At 41.0% G+C, this 24,688-nt stretch overlaps 2 protein-coding genes across 2 annotated transcripts; both read left to right on the top strand.

Moving 5' to 3' along the window:
* The first annotated feature begins 462 nt into the window (after positions 1–462).
* inpp5d (inositol polyphosphate-5-phosphatase D) lies at positions 463–20,027 on the top strand. The gene is made up of 27 exons (XM_032572952.1): positions 463–826; positions 1,336–1,399; positions 7,219–7,354; positions 7,444–7,585; positions 7,690–7,830; positions 7,934–8,018; positions 8,124–8,201; positions 8,318–8,395; positions 8,513–8,636; positions 10,098–10,204; positions 10,331–10,433; positions 10,525–10,721; positions 11,981–12,098; positions 12,194–12,290; positions 12,429–12,567; positions 13,589–13,697; positions 13,787–13,875; positions 14,283–14,364; positions 15,786–15,875; positions 17,189–17,299; positions 17,387–17,466; positions 17,559–17,646; positions 18,135–18,281; positions 18,374–18,431; positions 18,534–18,734; positions 19,100–19,506; positions 19,580–20,027. The coding sequence occupies exons 1-27, from the start codon at positions 687–689 to the stop codon at positions 19,618–19,620; spliced, it is 3,252 nt and encodes a 1,083-aa protein (XP_032428843.1). The 5' UTR covers positions 463–686; the 3' UTR covers positions 19,621–20,027.
* Positions 20,028–21,319: 1,292 nt separating this feature from the next.
* smx5 lies at positions 21,320–23,299 on the top strand. Its single transcript, XM_032572015.1, has 6 exons — positions 21,320–21,412; positions 21,618–21,685; positions 21,968–21,998; positions 22,105–22,164; positions 22,660–22,797; positions 22,925–23,299. The coding sequence occupies exons 1-5, from the start codon at positions 21,410–21,412 to the stop codon at positions 22,783–22,785; spliced, it is 288 nt and encodes a 95-aa protein (XP_032427906.1). The 5' UTR covers positions 21,320–21,409; the 3' UTR covers positions 22,786–22,797; positions 22,925–23,299.
* Positions 23,300–24,688: the final 1,389 nt, after the last annotated feature.

The following is a 24,688-nucleotide window of genomic DNA, read 5'->3' as shown; positions in this document are numbered from 1 at the left end:
GCATTTCCTGAACACACGCGCTCTGAAGAACCTGCCAGCCCTCCCAATTTACATGATTAGAAGTGTGACAGTGAGACCCAGGATGGGTCTTCGGGGCTAAAAGAGCTAAGGGTGGATTCGTGATGAGTTATCCACTTAAAAAAAATAACCCTCTGAAGATCAAATGAAGTTTCCTATCTCTTAAGTTTGAGCGCTTTTGTTTTTCAGCATGACAGCAAAGGGTTTCTTCCTACTTCCTATTTTCTCTTCTTGTAGCTCAGTTTCTGCACACAGCAGCACTTCATGAATAGTTCTTATTAATAAGTAAGTGTACAAGGCAGCCCGGGTCATTGTGTTGGTCAATCATTAGGCCATGACAAATGCTACTCCCCCCCTGGTGCAGGCAAACGCCTGTATTTCCATTTTACAGCGCTGGGGATCCGGCGTACGGCACCAAAAGGCCCTCCTCTCTGCAACTTCTCAAATGAGGAAGTTCAGAGCAGAGCAGAGCTAGGAGCAGCTTCCTTTTACAGCCGCAGAATGATGAAGAGGTAGAACGGACCGTGCAAAGATGAGAACTGCCAAGCAGAACAGCTGAGATCCAGAACAGTCGGAAGGATTTTGCTTAGGTTTTTATTTTTTATTTTTCCATTTTGACAGCAGATGCAAAACACTTGAGCTCAGGCTCTTGGGCTGTACTAAACAGGATGCCAAGTCACCAGCCTTGGTACCATGACAATATAACACGCTCCAAAGCTGAGGATCTGCTCTCCAAAGCAGCAAGAGATGGAAGCTTCCTTATCCGGGACAGCGAGTCCGTCCAGGGAGCGTACGCCCTCTGCGTTTTGTAAGTTACCTTTGTTTAATGGCTCTGAATGAAACTGGAAGTTGATTTTAAAGACGCCCCTCCTGATAAAGTCGTCCCAACAAGCCATCCAGGTTCCCGGTCCCGTCAGACTAAACATGACCAAACTGTTAACACCATTTGTCTTGTGATTTCATTGTTAAAGCAGCAAGGTTATACAAGTTAAAATTCCCCTGGCTGTTCTACACTGTTTCGCATCACGTCTCTTGCACACACAGACTCACTCTCATGCACACACACACACACACACGCCCCCGCAACATAAAACTAGTTCCCCTTTATTTGCATTCTGTACTGCCGCCCTTTGCCCTCTGCGCCGTCTTCCTTCACGTTTAAAGCTTCCATTTAAAATGCCACCCAACCTGTTCCGACTGCATCCTCATTGCACCGATGCTCTTTTGTGTTATTGTTTTTGTCTTCTGGTAATAATGCATCATGCTGCACGTGTCCTATCCCACTGACAGATATTTGCATTTCATTGCTGACCACAGATACCAGAACTGCGTGTACACATACAGGATCCTGCCGAACGAGGACAAGCAGCTCTCTGTTCAGGTGGGTAGACGGTTCGAAGCAGGCCGCAGGTATTTTCGTCTGCAGGTTTCACTGGTTATTTTGGTCGCTTTGACGTTCGCTAAAGACGAGGCCTGACACGCACCAGGCGTCCAGCTCTGTCGGTGGAACGTCAGTAGATTTTGTTTAGGTTGAAATCTACTGTTAATAATAAAAAAATGCAAGATTCAACATGGGGTACTTTTACGTTCACTTCCATTCAGTTCGTCTACGTAGAGCCAAATCACAACAAATGTCGTCTTAAGGTGCTTTACGCAAAAAAAAGAAAGAAAACCCATTTCAGCTCAATCGTACAAACATTCCAGTGCTTAGCTCTGCAAAGTAGCACATCTTCCTAAAAATAAAAAAAAGAAGAAGTCATTTTTAGTCAAAAATGATTCTGGTAAAGAAAATAAATAAAATAGAATAAAATAAAATCAGCACCTCTTTTCTGCCAAAAGATGCTCTAGAAAAAAAATCATCACTTTTGGCAAAAAACATGACCTATGCCATTATTTTAGGAAAGTGACATTAAGCATGTAGGCTAATAATTTGAGCATTTCCTCTTTTTTTTTGTTTTATTCTGAAATAACACAAATCACTAAAGCCTAAAAAAAAAAAAAAAAACACCCACGCCTCTGCATGAATATGAGGGAAGGTGTTACATCTCCAGATTTTAATGACCATGCTAACATCTCAAACCGTTTCCTTACAAGTAGACAAAGCTAAAGATCACGCTTCCCAGCTCTTGAGCTCTGAATGGTCAGCTGTAAAGAGAAATCATGAAATTATCGCAATCACCTCCGGAGGTTATCCTAAGATAACCTTTGGCAGCAAGAGAATCTGGTCTAACGGAGAGCTCTACAGATTCCTGTTGCCGCCAGTGCAGAGCTTGCTCAACATTGGCAGCAGGTGGTTGGGAGTGAGAGACGGAGACAGTAGCAAAGACATGCCTCAGGATGCGGAGTATAATTACACCAGTGAATCGTCCCTCTTATTGTTTGGGAAATTTTGAAAATTGTTTGTCCGGACGAGAAAATGCGAAAGCTTTCAAACCTGTGATGTGCCGAAATGGAAGCGTTGTAGTTAAAGGGAGTGGATTTTTTCTCCATACTGCCAAAAATACTTTTACAAGATTAAGAAACAAAACCAAGCAATTTTCAAGAAAAGTTTTCTAACATAGTCAAATCAGGTGGCGAGGCACAAACTAATAATAATCAGTTCCAAGGACTAACAAGTCAAGAAATCAGTCAGGATTTGTCCCACAGGTTGATTTCCACCATGTCAACAGGAACAGTAGAGGCTACACAGAATGTAAATGTTGACTTTAGACAAACATTTGCTCTTTTATAAGTACAACCTATCAATACACTTTAGTATACCATGTCAAAAACCTGACAGACCTGAAGGCTACAAATTAATCAAAAATTCATAAATCGGTGAATGTTCTGTGTGAGGAATCCCGGCGTCCGGTGCGTAAATATATAACCGATCTCTGGTATTCGTTCTCTACTGAACAGGTAAGAACATCCTAGAGGTTTTTGGAATGTGAGTTTAAATGAGGTGGCGACTTAAAATGGACTGTTGGAAGAGATGGAAAGTAGAGTTAAGTTATCAGGGCCTGCAGGAAAGCAAGGCTTACTGCATTGTGCTCATAATGTTTGTTAGCTTGATGTATAATACCTTCACCATAAATCTGGCCTGTAAGCCAGAGGAAAACATGACCTCATACACAGTTGTAATATACTTTAGCATTTTAGAACGGCAGCGAACGATATGGCATGGATGGTCAATCAGTATTGTCTTTAAATTCAATCATTTAAAAAAATGTAATTTTATTTGGTAAACACACACACACACGCACACACCCGCACCCCCCACCCCACCTCCACACATACACACACACACACACACATATATATATATATATATATATATATATAGTATATATTAGTTTATGCAAGGGCCGTTTTTCTAACATTTCCACCTTGACCTTGGTGTCACAAAACTATAAACTTTAATGTATTTCATTGAAATATGATCTGATTGACCAACACACATAATTGTGTGCATAATTATAAAGTGGAAGGAAGGTGATGTTTTTGTTATTGATTTAAATTTGTATTAAAATCTCATAGGATGGAAACGTTACCAAAAAAAAAAAAAAAAAAGCCATAAGAATCCCTTACTATTACCAACAAGCTATTAAGAGGACAATATATGTGCAAGCAAACCTCCTCTGGTTTGATGAAACCCAAGGTAAACCTTTTACACTCTGTCATTCAACAAAATGTTTTTGGCTCAGTTATGACTATTAATAATTAGCAAAAGGCAATTATTAACAAAACTAATAATTTAGATATAAAATGATCAAGTCGGGGCACCACCTGATTACCAGGAAATAGTAGCCAAAGAGTTCTCAGTCTGAGTTATTGTTTTATGAATATGCCTGATAAAAGCTTAATAGATGAAGGATTACGTGCAGTACTGACATTTTTTGAACAACATAGCACTACGTAAGCACTTCTCCTCAAAACGTGGTTAATTATCACAATTCAACCTTTACTTTAATCAACCAACTCACTAAGCTATCAACACTCAACTAAGGCAGAATGAGAGAATAATGAAAACTGATAAAGTACTTAAAAGTAAAACAGTGAAAATGAACAAATAAGAATGGAATAAATGACCTGAACAAATGATGTGACGATGAACTGTGAATGTTGAGTAAATAAGCTTTAAGCTAAATAAGCTTTAAGGTAAGTAAGGTTGGTTTATACCAAAATATGTTGTTACTCACACAGGAACACCAAAATATGTTAGAATAAAGGTAACCAGGAAGAATTAGACTGAGGAAAGATTAGCTTTAAGCAAATTAAATTAGTTTAATATTAAATTAAGGACACAACTGATATGTGTTCAAAGTAACTAGTTCACAATGCAAGGCAGAAGCAAAGATAAAAAAAATTATTTTAAGTATTTTATTATTAAATAAGAATAATTTCCTGGATTAGAAACCAATAACCTTTTGGAAATTTGATTTCTTAGTAACCAGTCAAAGCAGTGATGGGTTTAATTTTAATTTTGGACAACCAAAGTGGCGGTTTAAAACGGATGTACACTCGCAAGATGGCGACTTCAGACTGAAATAAAGAAACAAGCTCCAGTGTCTCTATTTTAGCAGACTTTGTAAGTCTCATTTTTAAGCTCCGTTAATAACAATATTTATTATTCATGAGCGTCGGTGGCCCGCAGCACGAGGGGGAAGAGATTTTGCACAGCAAAATACTAGCTAGCTTATTTTAGCATTAGCTTAATGTTTCACGTTCGGGGATTCAGAGGGGTTTTTTTTGTTTGTTTGTTTTAACCAGTCTCTATTTTCGATGTGTAGTTCGGTCCTTCGCGGCAGGGGGCCCCAACACGCTGGCCTACGAAAACGAAGAAGAGAGACAAACTGGTAATGGCAGCATCATGCTGTGGTTACAGGACAGGTTGCTAACGCAACTCATTAGATGGCTGCGCTTCATCAAGGTCATTTTTAGTCATGCATTTTATAGAAAAAGTTCTAGATAGACAAAAATTTAATTCAGTCATTAAAAATCACGGCCACGTTTTAACCAGAATGAGTTCAAGATCTGTTCTACATTTTTTCCTTGTTGCCAATTTCCTAAGATGGATCAACTCCTCTAATTAGGACCTGCTGCATATTCTAAGACTTAAAAATTAGCTGCACTGTCGTCTAAAGTTCAAAAGGTCATTTTACTCATAGGAATTACAATAGGCCTACGAAGTTTTTTCTAAAACTCTTGAGCTGCTTGAATATGAGATGTTTCAAAGAAGAAGAAAGGATTTGAATTCTTCTTGCCTGAGTTCACAGGTGTCCAAGATGTGGTCTGGGGTCTGTTTGCACCCGCTGGACTCATTTTGTTTAAGAGTGACACAAATTTGGCACCAGACGGTTGATGCATATGGAGGACTTTCTTCATTAACTAGGGCAACGTGGACCATGGAAAATATGACGTAAAACACTTCTAATTTAACCACGAGTTTTGCTTTCTGTTTCTATTTTTTTTATTTATTTTTTTTTATGGCCCACATCCAGCCACAGATTTTAACTCAAAAGCAGACTTTGGTGGATCCAGATGTGCATTTAATTAATTGATTAAGCCAAACATGAAGTGTTTTCAAAGAAAGAGTGACTCAAATACTGAGAATATATTAAATTTGTTTCTATTTTTCTAAAAAAAAAAAAAAAAAAAAAAGCAATCTGAAAGCCTTTTTTTGTGTGGTTTTTGTTTGAAAAAAATTTCTATACAGTTGGGGGGTTTTTTTTCGGTAGGTTTTGATTGGACGATTTTGGCCCACGTGAAAAAACAAAAAGTTTGGACACCGCTGCACTAGAAAGAAATCTACGAGCTTAAAGTTGGACTAGTCTGTGCTTTGACAAGTGGAAATATTCGAGACGTTTTTGGTTTTCCTCAGATTAGCCGGATGAAAAGGAAGCTGTGAACAAGAGCTTCACCTCTCCGCTCAGTCAGAGGCTCCAAATCTGAACCTACAATCTCTGCTCTGCTTTCCTTCCGAGACGAATGTCAACCTGTGTGTTGCATCTTCTGGTGGGAGTTGATCAAATGTAGCTCGACTTTCACCCATTTTCTCTGAACAATTCACATGAGACGAAGGAAAATGACTTGGAGGGACAAAAGAAGCGAACTCCCAACACCCTGCACAAGCATTTACATTTCTTGAGCTTTTACAAATAATTACGCCACAAATACCGAAGAAGTGGAGTATTGCAGCGTTACTGTGAAAATCTGAAAGGTGCTGGATTGAATCTTGGGTGCAGAGTCAGAACCACAGCATGACACTCCTACTGCCGTGTTTCAGAGTGGAGATGCAGCGACATGTGGTTTTAGTTTTTCTTGCCGCACAAAGCGGTTTGTAAACATTTTTTTTTTCTGTTTCAGTCTTTAGCCGCACTTTTATAAAAAGCCAAGCTCTGCCTGTCTGCGGTTAGGGGTGCACAAACTTTTTGTAACATGGGCCAAAATTGTCAATTCAAGAGCACTCGCGAGCTGGACAACAAAACAGAAATTATTATTAAACAAATGGTTTGTCTTTTTGTGGGAAAGGAATGTTTTCTTTGTTGAAAGAAAGTCAACCACTTTACTCATTTATTTTGAATAAAAGTGAAGAAGATGTAGTCTGTTCTCAGGAACAAAATCTTTGGTCATATTTATTTGCAAAAGTTTGAACAATGTAAATGGAATTTGTGTTAGAGTATAAGTCTATGTGTGGTTCATGTCTGCTGTGAAATTAAACGGAAAGCAGAAGGACTGATTTTTAAGAGATGAATACTTTGCTATATATAACATTTTGACTTTAATTTGTGAGAATTGGTTAAAAAAAAGAGTTTCCATCTGCCTGAACCATCTGCACTGGTGCAACAAATTTGTATTATTGTCAAAAGGACTTTTGAATGATACAAACTTTGTTAGTTTTGCAGCTGTGCCATTTGTCTTTATTTCTTTTATTGTCAGATGATGGATTAAAGTAGAAAAGTTTCTGCTTTTGAAACTCAGAAAATTTCCAAAAGTCAAAAGTTTTAACGTTTTCTAACTCAGAAATTTCCAAGTCTTTATTTTTCGAGAAAATTTCAGAGATTAATCTAAAACTCGTTGACGTTTTTTGTCGTTGTTGTGAAAATGAACTCCTATTCCTTAATCCTTTATTTTTATCCGCAACGGCCCTGATACGCCGTCGTAGAATTGCGATTTTCTACAGAACTGTTTTTCTTTTTTTCTTTTTTTTTTTTACTGCAGGCCTCTGAAGGCGTTCCCATCCGGTTCTTTGCGATGCTGCCTGAGCTGGTGGAGGCGTACTACAACCAAAACATGGGCCTGGTCACACACCTGCAGTACGCGGTGCAGAGGGAGGAGGAGGCAGAAGAAGAGCAAGGTCAGTTTGCCCTCCACCCCGCAAAAAACAACTAACATGCTGCGACCTTAACCAACTCTCACACCTCCCATCTGTGGTTTGTGTCCCAGAATCCAACAGTCTTCCTCCGCAGCTTCCACCCAGGAACTTCCTGGCCGACGCCAAAGAAAGTGAAACCAAGACGTCGGAGCAGGTCACCAAGTCCTTGTCGGACACGTACCTGATGAGGCTGCAGCACATAGACCTGTCCGCGTACGGAGAAAAGAATCAAATTCACAGCTACATGTCGCTGATTTGTAACTTGAGCTGCTGCTGCTGTCGCTGCAGAGTGTTTCAGTTTTGGTTGGTGCTTCCAGGCTCTCAGAGGAACACCAGATGGCCGTCCAGGAGTACTTCAGGACCTCCATCTGCCTGGACGCGGAGCAGGTGCAAAACGGAAACCCCAACCTGCCCGGCCTCAAGAAGCTCATCACGGCCGTGTGCAAGAATCTAAACTGGTGCGTTTGCCACTCAAGACATCAGATTTTGAATTTTTTTGAATAGAGAGATTTCATCTGGCTTTTTTGTTTTGTTTTGTTTTGTTTTTTCTCTCTGAGCCAGTGAGATCTCTCGAGTCCTCCCTGCTCTCGAGATCTTCCACAGAGCGTTGGACCAGCAGCTCTCCCCGGGCATTGGGCCTAAACAGGTTGGTGGCCATCTTGATTCTTAGCATTACTCGCGCACACGCAAAAAAAAAAAAGAAGAAGAAGAAACCTGATCTCATCCTGCATTTTTCACCATGTGCTTCCAGATTCTTGTAGATTCGGGACAATCTATAAGCTACAGGCTGGAGCAACTCACCAAACTGCTCTACTCCATAGAGGACAAGGTATGGGCAGCTACAGACATGCTGGTCACTTTTCGCCTCGTTTCCTGGGAGACTAACCGCATGACGTCTGTCACTGGCAGAGAGAAAGAAAAATCACTTCTTCTTTCACTTTTCAGGCCAAAAGTTCTGTTTTCGAGGCCGTCGGCTATGATGGAGGCCACCGGAAATCTCTTATACCGATTGTTTCGTTTGAGGTGCTTCCCCTTCAGTTTTAGTTTTTTTTTTTTTTTTCTTAAATTAAACTTCAGTGATAAAAAGAAACAGAATAAAACTGTGGTTGTTATTTGATATGATTCTTTCCTGACTGGCAGGTAAAGCAAGAGTTGCTCGGCATTTCAACAAAGATGGTTCTGAAGGTGGACGTCGAAAGCGGGAAGCTCTTCTTCAAGAAGTCCAAAGACGGACCGGAAGATAAATACTTTGTTCACAATAAAAGTAAGACATTTCCTGTATATTATCCTGTAGAATAGTTTCTTTCTCCACAAAAAAATATTTCTACTTGATTAACTGAGATGAGCTTTCCCAGAAAGCTCTAGGGGAATCCTTTTTTCTTCTTCTTCTGTTTTGCACTTTTGTACGATATCTTTGTTCCATACACGCGAATTACAATTCACAGTAATCCACTTTCCTGTGTATTTTTATTCTTTAACTAACACGTATTTGGGAGCATTTCTAATTCCTTACAGGCCATTTTTGATAAATATAGCATTTTCATAACAATGAAATTTGCCCTAAAGGGTTCTCAGGCGGTAGAATCAGGATGCAGTTGTTGAGCAGAATTCAAGAGTCACATTTCTAAGATCTTCGAGTCAAACTCCGATTTATCCAAGCAGTTTGGAACAAAAGTGAGAAAATAATTCCAACAATACAATTCTGTGAAGCAAAGGATTAGCACTAATGCCACGGTGCGAGTTTACAAGTGCACCCTCTCTGGGTTCAGTTGTTTTAATATATCATCTGAACTTTATATTTAAGTCTAGATCATATAACTAGGGACATATAGAGTCTATATATATATAGATCGTATAACTCTACCCAGCCAAGAGCTTAAAAAAAATCCCCCAAAAAGTGATGGCAGTTTTTACTTTTCCTTTCGGTTTGCGTTTGGTCTATTTTAGTTTAGATCTTCCTTAGGTTTAGGAAAGATTATAACTCCACCATCTTGACAGCTGAAAAAAAAACCTTAATGATTCTCAACTTTCTAATCTACCGGTGAGAGAGGAGCCTTTACTGTCCACTGGGATAGTAAAATAAACTTTTTTTTTGTTTTAAATTGATGCCAGTATGTAATTTTGATTAAGAGACTGAACTTATTTCATAACAGTATAGAAAACAAAAGTATAAATGTGTAGATAAAACCTGTTTCTGTGAATGTGTTAGAGAGCTGAAACCCAACTTTTTAGATTTTTAATCTGGAAACATTAAATCCTTAGGGGAGTCGCGATCAAACCTCTAAATGCCAGACACAACAGAATCCTCCGACAGCAAGTGTTCGTTCGCTAACTCCCCGTCAGGAGGTTGAGAGGTATGCTGTGGTTGAGCTACGTTCATAGGAAAAACGTGAAAATGTTTTTCTCATTTTAGCGAAGCGCAAAACTCGTCAAGGCCGGAAAACGTTCTGGATTTAACATGATTAAAAAAAAAGTCGTTAAAGCACGATCAGCATCTCGTTAAAACCAAGATGTGTTCTCTTTCAAATAAAAAAGGTCACGACAGTAAAAACAGCAACATCTCTTTGGATTCTTAGATGTCCAGAGGAAACGATGGGCAGAAGGAGAACCTCCTCTGTCAGAGGAACGAATCTTTATATCTTATTGAAACAACAAACGTTGTCGTTTCTGTTCAGTATTTTTATAGCTTTGTCAGCCTTATTTTAATCGTTTTCATGTTCTTCAGTCCTACAGCTGGTAAAATCCCAGAAAATGCATGCCAAGCTCATCATCGTGGTGGAGACGGAGAAAGAGAAGATTCTGCGTAAAGAGTTTGTGTTTGACGACACAAAGGTGAGTCCATCCGAGAACTTTCTACTGTTGTTCCATGAGAAAACACTGCAACAGCCACTGTCCTCCATTGTTTGCTCACTTTCTGACTTTTTGTTCCTCCCCGCTTTTTGTCTCGATTGCTTAAAGAAAAGAGAAGGCTTTTGTCAGCTGCTTCAGCAGATGAAGAACAAGCACTCGGAAAAGCCGGAGCCGGACATGATCACGGTGTTTGTCGGCACCTGGAATATGGGTAAGGAACGTTTCTCCGCGCGTGACAGCTGATTTGAAATGTAGTCGGACGTCTAAATACCAACATGAACGATGATCAACTAAACCCACAGGAAACGCCGGTCCTCCTCCCAACATCGACTCGTGGTTTCACTGTAAGGGCCTGGGGAAAACGCGGGACGACACGGCGGACCACATTCCGCACGACGTGTACGTCATCGGGACCCAGGAGGATCCGCTGGGCGAGAGGGAGTGGTCGGACACGGTGAAGAACGCCCTGAGGAAAATCACAAACATCAGCTTCAAGCAGGTGGGTGTCACAGTCACAGTGCAAAAGTATTCACACCTCTTTCTTATGTGTACCGTGCAGGACAGAAGGAATAAGGAATGTTTTTTTTTTTCTTCACATTTTTGTTAACGCTGCAGTTTGTGGTTATAGCATGTTTTATTGAGTTGCTCCTTGACCAACACAAGGTTGGGTGATGGAAAAATAATTTTTAAAAATGTGAACATTATGTCATTTCCATTCACTGTCATGACAAAATATAGAATTCAGAATATCAACAAGTTTCGGCAAGTCAAATTTAGGACTTTTTCAGTTCCACAGGAAGTGATTTTTAAGAATCAAAAAACTTTAAATATAGAGGATGGTTGGGGGATCGTGCTGCATTACAATCAACCATCTCAAAACTCTCCATTGGGCCTGGCTTAAAAGTTTATCTTTGCATAGAATGCACCTAGCCTCGTATGGGTTAGCAACAGAAGTGAGCCAGGGGCAAAAACAAACCTTATCCATCCAACCGGTGATACATTTTCACTTACCCAAACTTATGTGTTCCCTAATTACCCTTGCTAGCTAGTGTAGCTTTTGCTAGCTACTCTAGCTAGCAAAAGTTCCCGTAAAGGCAATGGTTGAGACTACCACTAACTAGTTGCTAATATACCCTTGCTAGCAAGCTATAAAGCTAGCTATCAAACTTTACCCTTGCTACTTGAGCTTTCTAGCTTGGTATTCTTGCCAACTATTGAGGGAATATTAGCAGCTAGCTAGTAGTTGTCTCAACCATCTCACAGAAGGCAATGAAAACATCTTCACCCGACTCAAACTTTTCCCAGACAGAAAACTTCTGCGAGAGAAAAAAAACTACACATACAAGATTAAAGAGTCCTGCCACAACATAGAGCTGGTAACAAACTTAAGGCCAAGTTAACTTTTTTTTATACAAATTTAATGCATTTTAAGGCCTTATTTTTAGATACTTGGATTTTAAAGTTTTTAAGGATGCACAAACACCTTTTATCTGCCTTCTAAAGTTAAAAAATATATAGAAATATAATCCAACTGTGTGTAATTTCATGTTTAAAAGCAGCTGCCTCCAAGCTGAATAGAGAGTGTTAGTGTACAAACGGGCTCACAGGAACTCAGCAGGCAGGTCAGAGAGAAAGTTGTGGAGAATTTTAAAGCAGAGTTAGGCTTGAAAGCAATAACCAAAGTTCTTCTCAGAGAAAAGAAATAAGGAAAGAGAGACAATTTGTGGCGAAAAGCAGTAACAGATCTCCATCTCTCAGGTGGCGATTCACACTCTGTGGAACATTCGGATCATCGTCCTGGCCAAGCCCGAGCATGAAAACAGGATCTCCCACGTGTTTTCAGACAGCGTGAAGACGGGCATCGCCAACACTTTGGGTGAGCGTCTCCACGTCTCCACGAGGCGCTGATCGCCCGTCATACAGGCTGACATGAAGACACAGTCTAGTCCGTAACATCCGGCTTGTTTACAGGAAACAAAGGAGCCGTGGGAGTGTCGTTCATGTTCAACGGTACATCGTTCGGATTTGTCAACAGCCACCTGACCTCTGGAAGTGAAAAGAAGCTCAGGTGAGATCAGTGACATAGAGTTTTAAATGAGACGTCGTCTTCGACAGACACGATATGTACGGTAGCTGAAACACCGACTCTGTACTCAAAAGGTTTCTTAATCTTAAGCGTGTCACAGTGGATTTTCTTTGTCTGCAGACGGAATCAGAACTACGTCAGTATCCTGCGATTTCTGAACCTGGGCGACAAAAAGCTGAATCCGTTCGACATCACGCATCGCTTCACACACCTCATCTGGCTGGGAGACTTAAACTATCGCGTTGACCTGCCGTCTTCGGTACGTTTCCCTGGTCGTGTTTGACGGCTCTATATTGTCCAGGAGTGGACAAAGTGGTTGGAATGATGATGCTGCGTAGAAAGGCTTAAGATGTTGGAGGAAGCAGAGAGAGAGAGACATTTCACCATTCCTCCTGGGATGATCTCTCCAGAGTGTCCAGTCTTTCTCCAGCACTCCAGCCTACAGCTTCTCTGTAGGTTGACACATGCGGTTTATTTTAATGGGATTGTTAGAGCACACTGGGAACTGTGACTCCAATTTGCCTTTTGTTTTTTGTTGTTTTTTTCTTTTTTCAAAATCAAAGTTTCAGTTTGAGATTTGCGGTACTGCGAAAAAAAAGAAGTTTAGATGAGCTGCTTGTACTTCTTTCAGTTCTCAGTTTGTATTCATCAGCCCATCATGGAGAGCTTATTGGTTCCTCCAGTGACTTTAATGCGACCTCCGATGAATAGCAGCATGTCATTTTACACAGAGTCATCATGACTGTGCAGTCCAGCTGAGTGAAGCTGTCTGCATGGTGACTCAGTGTCTCGCTGAACCACTTTTAGCAGCAGGGATGAGCTCATCAGCCTCTCCATAGGTTGTCAGAAGGTTGCTTCGGTTCGCTGACATTAGCCGCACACTTCCAAAGGATGATTTCGTCTTTTCGGCGGTGGGGGTTCGCGTAGGAAGCTGTTAACGGTCACTATCTTACCTCGCAGTAGATAACCAGAGTAGTTTTCTCCCAGAACAGATGGGAAAATATTTCAACGCAAACTCTGTTTTACATACCTAGTGCACTAGTTCTGCATTCCAGGGTTAGTTACAGTGAAGTGTGCAACTTAAATGGAAGGCTGCAGCAATAAGCCTCCAATTTGATCAAGTTTAGATTTCATATTAGATTTCATATTTAGCAGACCTCCATTTATTTTATTATTTATTTACTTTTTGGATGTTTTCTTCTTCCACGTTGTCCAGATTTGCGTCTGCGGTACAAATAACGTTAAGTCATGAACAGTCACGGGACGGCTTCCCTTTGCAGGACGCCGAGAACATTGTGGCGAAGATCAAGCAGCAGCAGTACCACGATCTCCTCAGTAGAGACCAGCTCGGCATGGAGCGGAACGACGGGAGGGTCTTCCTGCATTTCGGTGAGTTCTGTTGAGTCCGAACCCATCGCAGACGTGCGGCGGCTGGGCCGGCGCTAAAGCAGCAAATCTAATCTTTCTGCTGATTGCAGAGGAGGAGGAAATCACATTTCCACCCACCTACCGCTTTGAGAGAGACACACGAGACAAATACGCCTACACAAAGGCCAAAGCCACCGGGGTGAGGATGGTGACTTTATTCCTTCTGTCCTGCACTGTAAATACTGAGCCGTCAGAAGAATAACAATATTTGGAACACACATGAGTGGAGTTAATTTGTTTGAAAGTCAAAATGGAAACATGACAAGACATCCACAAATCAGACACAGAACAAGAAAAGTATCATCATCTTTCTAAAATAATAGCCTAGAACTTTTTTCTTTTTCTTTTTGTTTGTGGAAATCATCTTTTGGCAATAAAAAAAGGGGTTGATTTTTTTTTCTTTTCTTTTTTCCCAAAATCACTTTTGGAATCACTGAGGCCGTTATTGTAGGAAGGGGACAGCGTGTTACTTTTTTTTCCAGCAGTTTTTCAATGGGAACTGTAATAAAATTCAGTTTATTAACTACAAAAAAATTACATTTGCAGACAAAATACAATTTGCCGTCGTGGTGCGATCGTGTCCTGCGGAAGTCATATCCTCTGGTTCACGTTGTGTGCCAGGCGTATGGTGAGTATTAAAACCTCCAAATGTTTTTTACTTTAAGCTCGTGGTTTCCTCTCATTAAATATAATATAGCATTTTGTTTTCATTTAATTATTTTTTAAATTTTATTCACTTAGTCATAAATGTGAAGAGTTTTTGTAACACCTAAGACAAATCATGAATGACAAGGAGGAGAAAGAAGTGTAAACTTTTATCTGCCCCCTACCATTTAACGTAGCACTAAAATTTAAAAGCTGCAGAACTGACAGAATTTTTTACAGTAATAAAAAAAAGCCAGAAAATATATTTTGCTACTGCATGTTGGGATAGTGGGCACCGTTTATAAATGTATTTATTTTTTCTCAGAAGTCAAAATTTTCATGTTCCAAGCTGGAAAAATGGACATAAACGTCTCCTGACGACAAAATCCAACATGGCCGCCATGAATTTAAACAGTTTTGACAGTTGCAGTACAACTGTCGCATTTTCACTTCTGTGCTCACATAGCGCCGCGCAATTGTGTGTTTAATCAACGTGTCGATGTCAGTGTTTTAAAGTTTAAAATGCAGAGATATGCGCTGTAGTTAGCTCGTGTTGCTAGTAGCGGCGAGCTTTGTAACTATGCATATCATTTAGCAAATTGAACTGGTTTTCTGGCTTGTAACTACAACATAGTTAAGTCAGTATTAATGCCAGTTGCAGATCCAAGATTTTACTAAAGAGGCAACAATTCTGCAGCATAAGAAGCTCCTAGTTCTCTGTCCTCTTTTACTAATTTTCGAGTCTGCGTTTCTTTTTTCTTTTCTTTTTTTCATCAGCTTCTGTTTAAAGAACACACACAGTGGCCTGAACACACTGTTGCTACACTGAAACATGGCGATGGCAGCAGCATGCTCTTTAACAGGACTTGGAAAATCTTTAAGAAAACCTGTTAGACACAAGAACAGACTTAAGATTCGGCATCCAGCGAGCCATCCAGCTGGAGCTACAGTGGAACGGATTACATCAGAGTTTTTCTGGTTTTAGAATGGCCTAGTCAAAGCATAGACCTAAATACAATTGAAAGTTTTCAAGACTGATGCTCACAGCAACTCACCATCTGGTCTGACTGAGCACTTTGGTAAAAGACCTTCTGCTGTAATCGCAGTGATTAGTGTTTCTGCAAAGTATTGACTCAGAGAGACTGAGTACAAACACGTGGCACACTTTTTAATTGTATGTGTTATAGGAAAAAACTAAAACACAGTAAAATATTTGTTATTTTCATTCCCATTTCACAACTACGCTCTGTTTAGAGTTGGCCGGAGTTCCTTGAAGTTTTGTTTTTGCGCCTTCACAACACCAGTCTGTTTGTGCTGTTTCGTTTTATGCCTTTCATTCGTGAATGTTTGACATGCGACCATAACATCTGATGAGAACTCCCATTGGGCCTTTCGTCCTCACAGGATGCACTAATGACATCATGACCAGCGACCACTCGCCTGTTTTTGCTTCATTTGAAGTCGGAGTTGCATCACAGTTCGTCTCCAAGCAAGGTAGGAGAGCCAGTTGGCCCAAAGCGGGGGAGGTGGGCCGGTGGGGTGTCGGACTTATTTCCATTTTGGGCCACATCAGGATCATGAATGTCTTTAAAGGGCCGGTTGTGGCAGAATGTGTTGATGAAAGTACCCGTTAACAAACTGTTCAAATGTTAATGAATAAGCTTCACTGGATTCAGTGAGTATTTCTTAAAGGGACAGTGTCATGTAAAATCAACCTTTTCAAGCTTTACCTCATGTACTATTGTTATTCCCTCATCAAAAACATATATTTGATTCTTTTATGCATGTTTGAGAAATCTTCTAATCTCCATGGAAACCATTCAGCTGTGCAATACGCCTGTATGGTCCTAGCTCCGCCTTCGAGACGCAGCTCCTCCTTTGACCTGCAGTTTTCAGGTTTCATAAGCTTCCGCCTCACAGACCAACCTCTCCCCCGTGGCTTCTCCTCTCAGCTCCTTCAGACTAGCCAGCAGCAATTAGCAAACACCACCAGCTACTCAGCTCATTGTACGAGCTGAGCAGAATAACATAAAAACTCAGTAGTTACATCAAAACTTGTAAAGGGTTAATAGAGGAGCCATGTTGCCACGACCTCCTGAAGGGGGAGTTTCAGAAAGAGCAGGAGTTTTTAAAGAGACAGAGGCCCAATATCAAGGTGTTAAATCAGGAAGTCAAATTTCTTTGAAATAATATTTGATATATGTAACATTTTTTATATCAACTAAAGGTAACATAGTTATTTGGTTGTATTATAAAATGGCACTATGTGCCTGGAAAACACATGATGCTGTCCTTTTAAAGTAAATGTCTCTGAACCTGTAGTAATGGTCCTTAATATTTTTGCCTGATAATGATGTGAAACCAACTGATGTTTCAAATATAGTTATAATAAAGAATAGAGATTTGTCCTCCATTGTAGCTTTGAATTTACACAACAAAAGACATTTTGGTTTTTAGGCATTAAACTCTGGGGGCCAGGGGAGTTCACATCATTTTCCACAAATACCAACATCCCACAGAAAAAAAAATGTTTCTATCCTTTTCTTTTTCTTTACAATGTTTTATGTTTTTCTTCATTTTAAAACCTCCAAAAAGAAACAAAACAGTGTTTCCTTATAAATGACAACAAAATTCCCAAAATAGACATATTTTTTTCCAAAGGTCATATAACATTTATGTCTCCTTGGACTATAAAGAGCTCCCTGTTTTAGAATCTGCAGGGCCTTAAGTCTGACGCATGTGGCCTAAATCAATCAAAGATGGCCTCTCCCTGCGGTCTGATGCCTTGGTCTTTGTTGACTCTTCAGGTCCCAACAGCGCTCCTCAGGGCGGAATCCAGATCATGAACTGCGTGGCCATCCTGCTGACGAAGTCAAAGACCAGGTTCTTCATCGAGTTTCACTCCAGCTGCTTGGAGAGTACGTTTGATCTGACTCAGCACGTTTAATCCGTTGCCAAAAGATCCAGAAACTGATCAAAAGCGAATGCCTAACCCTAACCCACAGAAACTGTGAAGACCTCCGAAGGAGACAACACGGAACAATCCGACGGCTCCATCAAAGTCTGGTTCGGCAATAAAGTCGAGGTAAAACGAAGCAGGTTTTTTTTGTTTTTTTGCTTTTGTTTTTTTCACGGTTGAACCCGAATTGTTGATCGCCTCACTCCCGTCTCTCCAAGCTCACGCCGATCATTTCCGACCCGGAGTACCTGCTGGAGCAGCACATCCTCATCTGCGTCAAATCCACAGATTGTGACGAGTCGTACGGTAAGGGAGGGGGAGAAAGTGAGAGAAGATATTGGCAAAATGTCTTGGCAAGGTGTACGCACTTTCCCTCCTCTGTGAAGGATGTAACAAAATGTAACGTGTGTGTGTGGGGCGTTTCTAGAAACTTTCTGAGATTAAGCTCAAAATGTCAGATGTTTTTGCCGGAATTTTAAACTTTTTTTTCCTCTACTTTTTACTTTTGCTTGAGTAAAAATATGTCGAAGTATTGCGACATTTACTCGAGTTTTATTTTTTTTATCCATCTACTCATCTGTGTCAGTTTGCCTTAGCAGGTTCCTTGAATCCACTGTCTTTGAATTTATAATTACACCGGAGCTTAAATTTTGTTTTTTTTTCTAAAGAATTGTTTAATTTTAAGCCCATAAGAGACAAATGGACAAAAAAGTTGAGATTTTTTTTTTAAGTGTGATTTTTAAAGGACCTAAAATGTGTGCCGCTCACGATCAGCTGGTGTTTACTTCCTGAAGGGGAGGGATGCGTTGCTCTGCGCGCCGCCCAGTTCTGCTACAGGGAGTTCCAGATCACGCTGACCCACCAGGGCGAGAAGACGGGCACGCTGACCGGGGGCATCCAGCTGCGCACCTCCGAGTTCAAGCCCACTGAGAAATTATATGGTGAGGCTGGAAGGAGGGAAAAAAAAACCCCCCACGTTAAATCCCTTCCCGGTTTCTGAAATCAACTCTTCCTGTTCTCCTCCCGCTTCCAGATTTCATTAAAATCGAAAGAGACGACGCCGCTCCTTCAAAAGGCAAAGGCGGAGACAAGTAAGACACTTATTTTATTTTATTTTTTACTAGTCTCCACAACTCACAACGCAGCCCCTAAACATTCCTCTAAAACTTGCGCCGTTGTCTTCTCGTTGACAGGTCCGTCGTAACGCCGGCGCATGATATATCCAACCCAAATTATATGGGATTTTCATTCAAAAGTGGGAATGTGTCGGATAAGGGCTGGAGTTACAGCATGACCCCCAGGAATGTCTGCGGTGGGGCTGCAGGGTGTAAAGAGTCCAAGAAGCCCAGTTACGACGTGGGCGTACGAAGTCCCACTGCAATCAATTATACCACGTAAGTACCCGAATATTAATAATACACTTTCATATTGGGTAATTTTTCTAAAAAACCACAACTTAAAAATGTGGCGCTGCTGAAAGGTTTCCATCCATTCATCATTGGCATGAATGTCAAATAGATTTGGGGATTTTATTGATGCATTTTCAACTTCCAACATATTTTTAAAACCCTGTAGTGAGACGCCAAGCCACAAGTATTTACATCTCTGCTGCTATTTTCACAGTTTTTCCTCATTTTGAATGACATTTCTGCTGCTACTTGCACATCTCCCGTTCTGAATTTCTAACCAGCACTTTATACTTGATGTGATCCAACAGAAAGACAATTCAAATCCTTATAGATTGGTTCTTGTCTGCTAGGAATGAGGACGAGAAGTTGTCTGAGATGTTGGACAACCCACTGTACGGTTCCATGGCCAAATCCCAGGCCAAAGACCAAGGTCATCCCCAGCCGGACCGTCTTACGCCGACCATAGACGGAGACCCTAATCGCCCCCCGTTGCTTGTGCCACGTAACCGCTCCTTCACTTCTTCTGAGAACAGATCCCAGCCTCAGACCCCTGTGGGCCTGCACCCACCAGGACAGAAGAAGCCTGTGATTCCCTCTCGCTCGGACGGAGGCATGGCGCCGCATCGGCCTCCTTTGCCCACTAAGTCGCGTCCGGAACCCCAGACCCCCAAACCCAGAGATTACAGAGACACATCGGAGTTTCCCAGCAAACAGAGAGTTCCGACAAGACCCGGCCCGCTACCGCCTCAGAAAGACAGTAAGGCACGCACTAAAGGTTTAAGGGCACAATTGAATCAACACAGTCTGATACATTTTGTTTCTTATTACAGTGCATTCAGAACATCCCAAGACGGGCCGTCCAGTGAACTGAGATAAAGCTGCAAATAAGTCCAGCACTGACAGAACTGCTTCCTGCCCTGCATTTTACTAACTAAATATAAAGTCAAAGCTTTGACCAGTTCTTCTCATCATTTTGTGTCACAGAGTAGCTTATCATTTTTCCACAATGTCAAAAAACTTATTCCCCCCTTTTTCTACAGCATATAGTTAGAACTAAGCTCTGTTTCCAGTCTTATGCTAAGCTAAGTTGACTGAATGATGGCTGCAGCTTCAAATTTAACCGATCACATTTCTCAACCCGAACTGGTGGTGTCTTACCAACGTGTCAAACTCTTTCCATAAAGCTCCAGTTTATGTCACTGAATACGATTTGTAAGTAGAAATTAAACGTGTATAGATATGTTTTTATTAGCTTAAAGTTTTTATTTTCATTACAAATCAGGTTTGTTTCCTACTATACAGAGCCAGGTCTCTATGGTAGCCCGGAATGGTCAAAGCAAACATGGGTTCAAGAAAGGGAAAATTGCATGTTTTCTTTGTTCATCCATCCATCCATCCATTTTCTGTTCACCCTTTGTCCCTAATGGGGTCGGGAGGGTTGCCGGTGCCTATCTCCAGCTACGTTCCAGGCGAGAGGCGGGGTCACCCTGGACAGGTCGCCAGTCTGTCGCAGGGCAACACAGAGACAAACAGGACAAACAACCATGCGCACACACACTCACACCTAGGGAGAATTTAGAGAGACCAATTAACCTGACAGTCATGTTTTTCTGGACTGTGGGAGGAAGCCGGAGTACCAGGAGAGAACCCACGCATGCACAGGGAGAACATGCAATCTCTGTGCAGAAAGACCCCAGCCGGGAATCGAACCCAGGACCCTTCTTGCTAGTCTAGTCGTTTTTCTTTGTTTTCAAGGTTTAATGTACATGTGTTTGGTTGGGAGGGTCAGGGTTAGAATTCGCTACATCCTACATACTTTCCCTTTGTTGTTACAGAAAGTTACATTTTCAGGGTGGGTTTGCGTCACACTGTGGGTTACAAAACTGTACTCTCCTTCCAAATAATTACAAACGGAAACTTTTACACTATACTGTGGCTAATGAATGTTTACCACACAGTATTAAATTGCACGAATAATGACATATTTTTCTTCAGATGTACAATACATTCCAAAATAAATACAATTGTCAAAGTTTCATTGGACTTTGTTGTATTTTGAGTCACAAATGTATTTTTTTATGATGACTGTCCATAAAACTAGAAACGTTTTACATAAAATTTGTTGTGAAGAAATACATGGTCACAGCTATCATTTAGAAATTTAAAGGCTTGAGTGTCTGTTTTTTGGTAAGTTGTTTTCATACATGGAAAAAGTTGCCATTTTTATGTAACACTAGTGACCACGGAGCTTGGTAACTCTTCCATCTTTCGACCCGCTTTGTTATATTTTTTATTTGAGTATTTCAGTAACTCTGGCGTTGCAGTGCACTGCAGTTGGTTCCCTATTAGTAAATTAACTTCTGACCACCTCCAATGGCTCCCAATTGCTACATTAAGACAAAATACAAACATGAAATATTAACTTGGTGTAAATAAAACCAAGATATTCCATTCATTTTAAGTCCAAAAAGTGATCTAATAGTCATTTATTTTGTGAATTGTGGCTCCTTTGGACAACCTTACCAAGGCCTTTATTTCTTTGTTGGAAGTTGTGAACACCAGAAAACACCTCTGGCTCCCCCTGGTGGAGCCGGTCAGTCAATGCAGCCTGAAACGTCATCAACAGAAGACGCGCTGCCTCCAAAAGACCACAAGCAAGAATGGTAAGAAACTTTAATAACGTTTTAGATTTATTAACAGTTTACACAAAGACTCCTTGTAGTTTTACCAGTTCTTGTGTGATTTCGAGCTCATTATCGTTGCATGAAGTGGTCTGAGTTCTGCGGCTCTCTTATAAACCGCCTCCATCATGCTCGACATGTAGCTTCCTTGCTAACAGTAACGTTAGCATGTCGCTCTGTTTCCCAGCTTTTCTACTCGTTTTTCAAGTCTCTGGTGGGAAAGGACGTGGTGGTGGAGCTCAAAAACGACCTGAGGTCAGTGTTTACGACTGAAGCACCTGAAGCTGTGACGTTGTTCCGCTGTAGCTGCGGCTATTCGGCTGGACGAAAGGACGCTAGCTGGTTGCAGTAGCCGAGTGAAAGCAACTGTATGAATGAATATTTACACTAACATGATCAAATCATCTATCCTGCCCTTTCGAGTAGCTTTTTGTAATTTGTATGGATAAATATGTTCACGTGAGAGAGTCCTAGTAATGCATAGAAGGTTACAGCTGTAGATTTGGGTGATGACTGATATCCTGCATCTGTTTTCAGCATCTGTGGAACGCTTCACTCTGTTGACCAGGTTGGTTTTATGATTTTTATTATTATTATTTAAAGTCAATGCCTTTTAGCGTTTGCATTGTTTCCTTATTGTTTATGTTTCTCCCTTTCCCATACTTATCTTTCAGTACCTGAACATCAAGTTGACAGACATCAGCGTCACAGATCCAGAGAAATATCCACATATGGTAAGCTGACTTTAGGACTTCCGGAAGTGCCGTCACTATTTCTTTCCAAACATATGAGGCTTATTGACTTAAAAAAAAAAAAAAGCTGATTAAAGAGAATTCTGGAGAAGTATTGAGGTTCATTCCATTTGTGGAGTCGCTTGCCTTTATTTTTTTAATCAGTACATTAAAAACTCGCTTTAAAGAGACTGATTCCAACAGCTCTTGGAATTTGTCTGGAAAACTTTTTAATTTCAACACCAAGAACGGTGGAAAACCCCTGAAGAAGAGGCAACGTCCTGACAAAACACCGTCTTTATCAAAACAGTGGCCTCACGGCCAAATGTTTAAGTGAATTCGCATTCAAAGAAACTTTCAGAAGAAGTCAACAAAATGATTAACCCCTCCAGTAATCTTTTTACTTGACGCCGCATTAGAATCAGGCATTCATTCAATCTCTGAGCTCGATTTTGCTCCGTCCTGCCGTCAAACTGCACCGTGTTCTGTTTGCTTCAGCTGTCGGTGAAAAACTGCTTCATCCGTGGATCGGTGGTCCGGTACGTCCAGCTGCCGGCCGACGAGGTGGACACGCAGCTGCTCCAAGACGCGGCGCGAAAAGAAGCCATGCAGCAGAAGCAGTGATGGGGTCATAGGGTGGGCCGGGGGGAGGGGCAGAGGAATATGAGATGCAACAACTTTACGTTTTGTAATGACTTTATTTAAAGATGGCAGTTTGATTTACTTCAACAACAAAAAAAAGGACTTTTTTTTTCTTTTTTAGTGCATTCCCGATTATGGAAATTTGCAGAGCGGGGTTGGTTGTCTCGAACCCGCAGGACGTTTAGCAGTCTTCATCTGATTCTTTTAGTTCAAACAACAGAGGACCGTGTTTGTGTTGACGTTTCCGGTTTAAAATTATAAAAATTGTTTTTTGTTTGGTTGGTTTTTTTTTACAAATAAGGTTACAATATTTTAATCCTTATTTCATTTTCTTCGTTAAGAAATTCTCCTGCCTTTTCGCCTCAACTTGTAGATTTTTTTTTTTTTTAAATTGTTTTTGGAAAAATACTTTGGTGTGTCAACATCAACTATGACCGTGGAAGAAGTCATTTTGTAATTATGTGTATTTTTTGGAAATAAAGCTAAAATGTCATTAGCGCGTTTGTGTTTGTCTGAATCAGAGCGCTGCGTCGCACAACGCCATCAGATCTGCGAGTGTCTTCGTGAACAGCAGCTTGTTTTATTCTTTGTTTTAATACCAGCTGACCCAAAATTCACCAGTTTCCTCCATGACCCTAATAGTGGGCAGCACGTCCCACAGCAGTAATAACTTGTCGTTACTGTCGCCGGTGTGACCTTGTCCCTCTCACATATTGTTCTGGAAAACATCGTACCTTCTTCATTTAGAGTTCTCGTGGGTTTTATGTGCATCAGTTTATGGTCCTACCGAAGCCTTTTATTTAAGTTGAAAGTCTGGACTTTGAGCGGGGTTTTGTTGTAGCACCTTTCATCTTGTCTATCTCTCTTTTTATGCGTTCTGTTGTAAATGTGCTCCGGTGTTTCGGGCCGAGCTCCGGCTGGCTGACCGATGGCTTCACGTTTAAATAGAAAACTTTGGTAGATGGAGGAGTTCATGGGGTCAATCTATGACTTCAATGGAGTAAAGTCAGTGTTTGTTGCGGCGCTTCTCTGATTTTGTCACCTCAAACCATGTTCTTCCCGAAGTCTTCTGGTGTCTTCAGATTCAACCTTCTAAATGTGAACCAGTGTTATTTTTCTTAGAGAGAAGGAGCTTCCTGGAACTCCGTCAAAACAATCCACACTTACTCTGTTTTCTAACGTATGTATTGTACTTCACTTCAATTAGCTTGGTTAAAAACCAGCCCCTTATTCTACGTTTCGTACAGGGTACCTGGACCCTCGACTGTTGAGAACTGATTGCTTGCTGGAGGCATGGACTCTGTTGAAGTTTTAGACGATTGAATCTGATTTTACCCAGTCACGTTTGGCCGTGACGTATGTAATGTGCCAGCTACGCTATGAAGTTTTCCAGAAACTGTGTGCGCTGTAAACAACCATCCCTCATTAAGAAAGGACGTGCCAAGCCGAATGTTCTTGTTCTTTGATAGCAATACAATGTCTTGAACATTCCTCTCGCTCCAACCTTACTTGCTTGATATTTAGAGGTGTGGCCGACACAGACAGAATGGCTTCGTTCACTTCCTCTGCTGCCATTGCTGAGACTACCACCCCTCATACGGGCAGACTACAATTCTAAAACTGCGCAGGAAATCAATGTCACTGTTCAAAACGTCTCCTGTTCTCTGATTGGTCCAGTAGAAATCCAACCAGAGAAATCGAGCTCAATGAGAGAAATCATTGAAGGGCGATGAGAATCAAGCGAGTAGGAAGACGATGGTTAAGAAGACTAGGTCTGAGTTGCCACTTTTGCTTTTTCTTTATTTTATTTTATTTTTTTTACAGTTTCTCTGACCTCAGTGTGCTGTTACTCTTTTTGTGTCATATACAGGCTGTTGTTGTCCAT

This window comes from Xiphophorus hellerii, chromosome 9 (assembly GCF_003331165.1).
Source record: "Xiphophorus hellerii strain 12219 chromosome 9, Xiphophorus_hellerii-4.1, whole genome shotgun sequence".
In the NCBI taxonomy this organism is placed as follows: domain Eukaryota; kingdom Metazoa; phylum Chordata; class Actinopteri; order Cyprinodontiformes; family Poeciliidae; genus Xiphophorus; species Xiphophorus hellerii.
The sequence above is the reverse complement of the archived record's forward strand: the minus strand, read 5'-3'. Positions and strand labels throughout refer to the sequence as shown.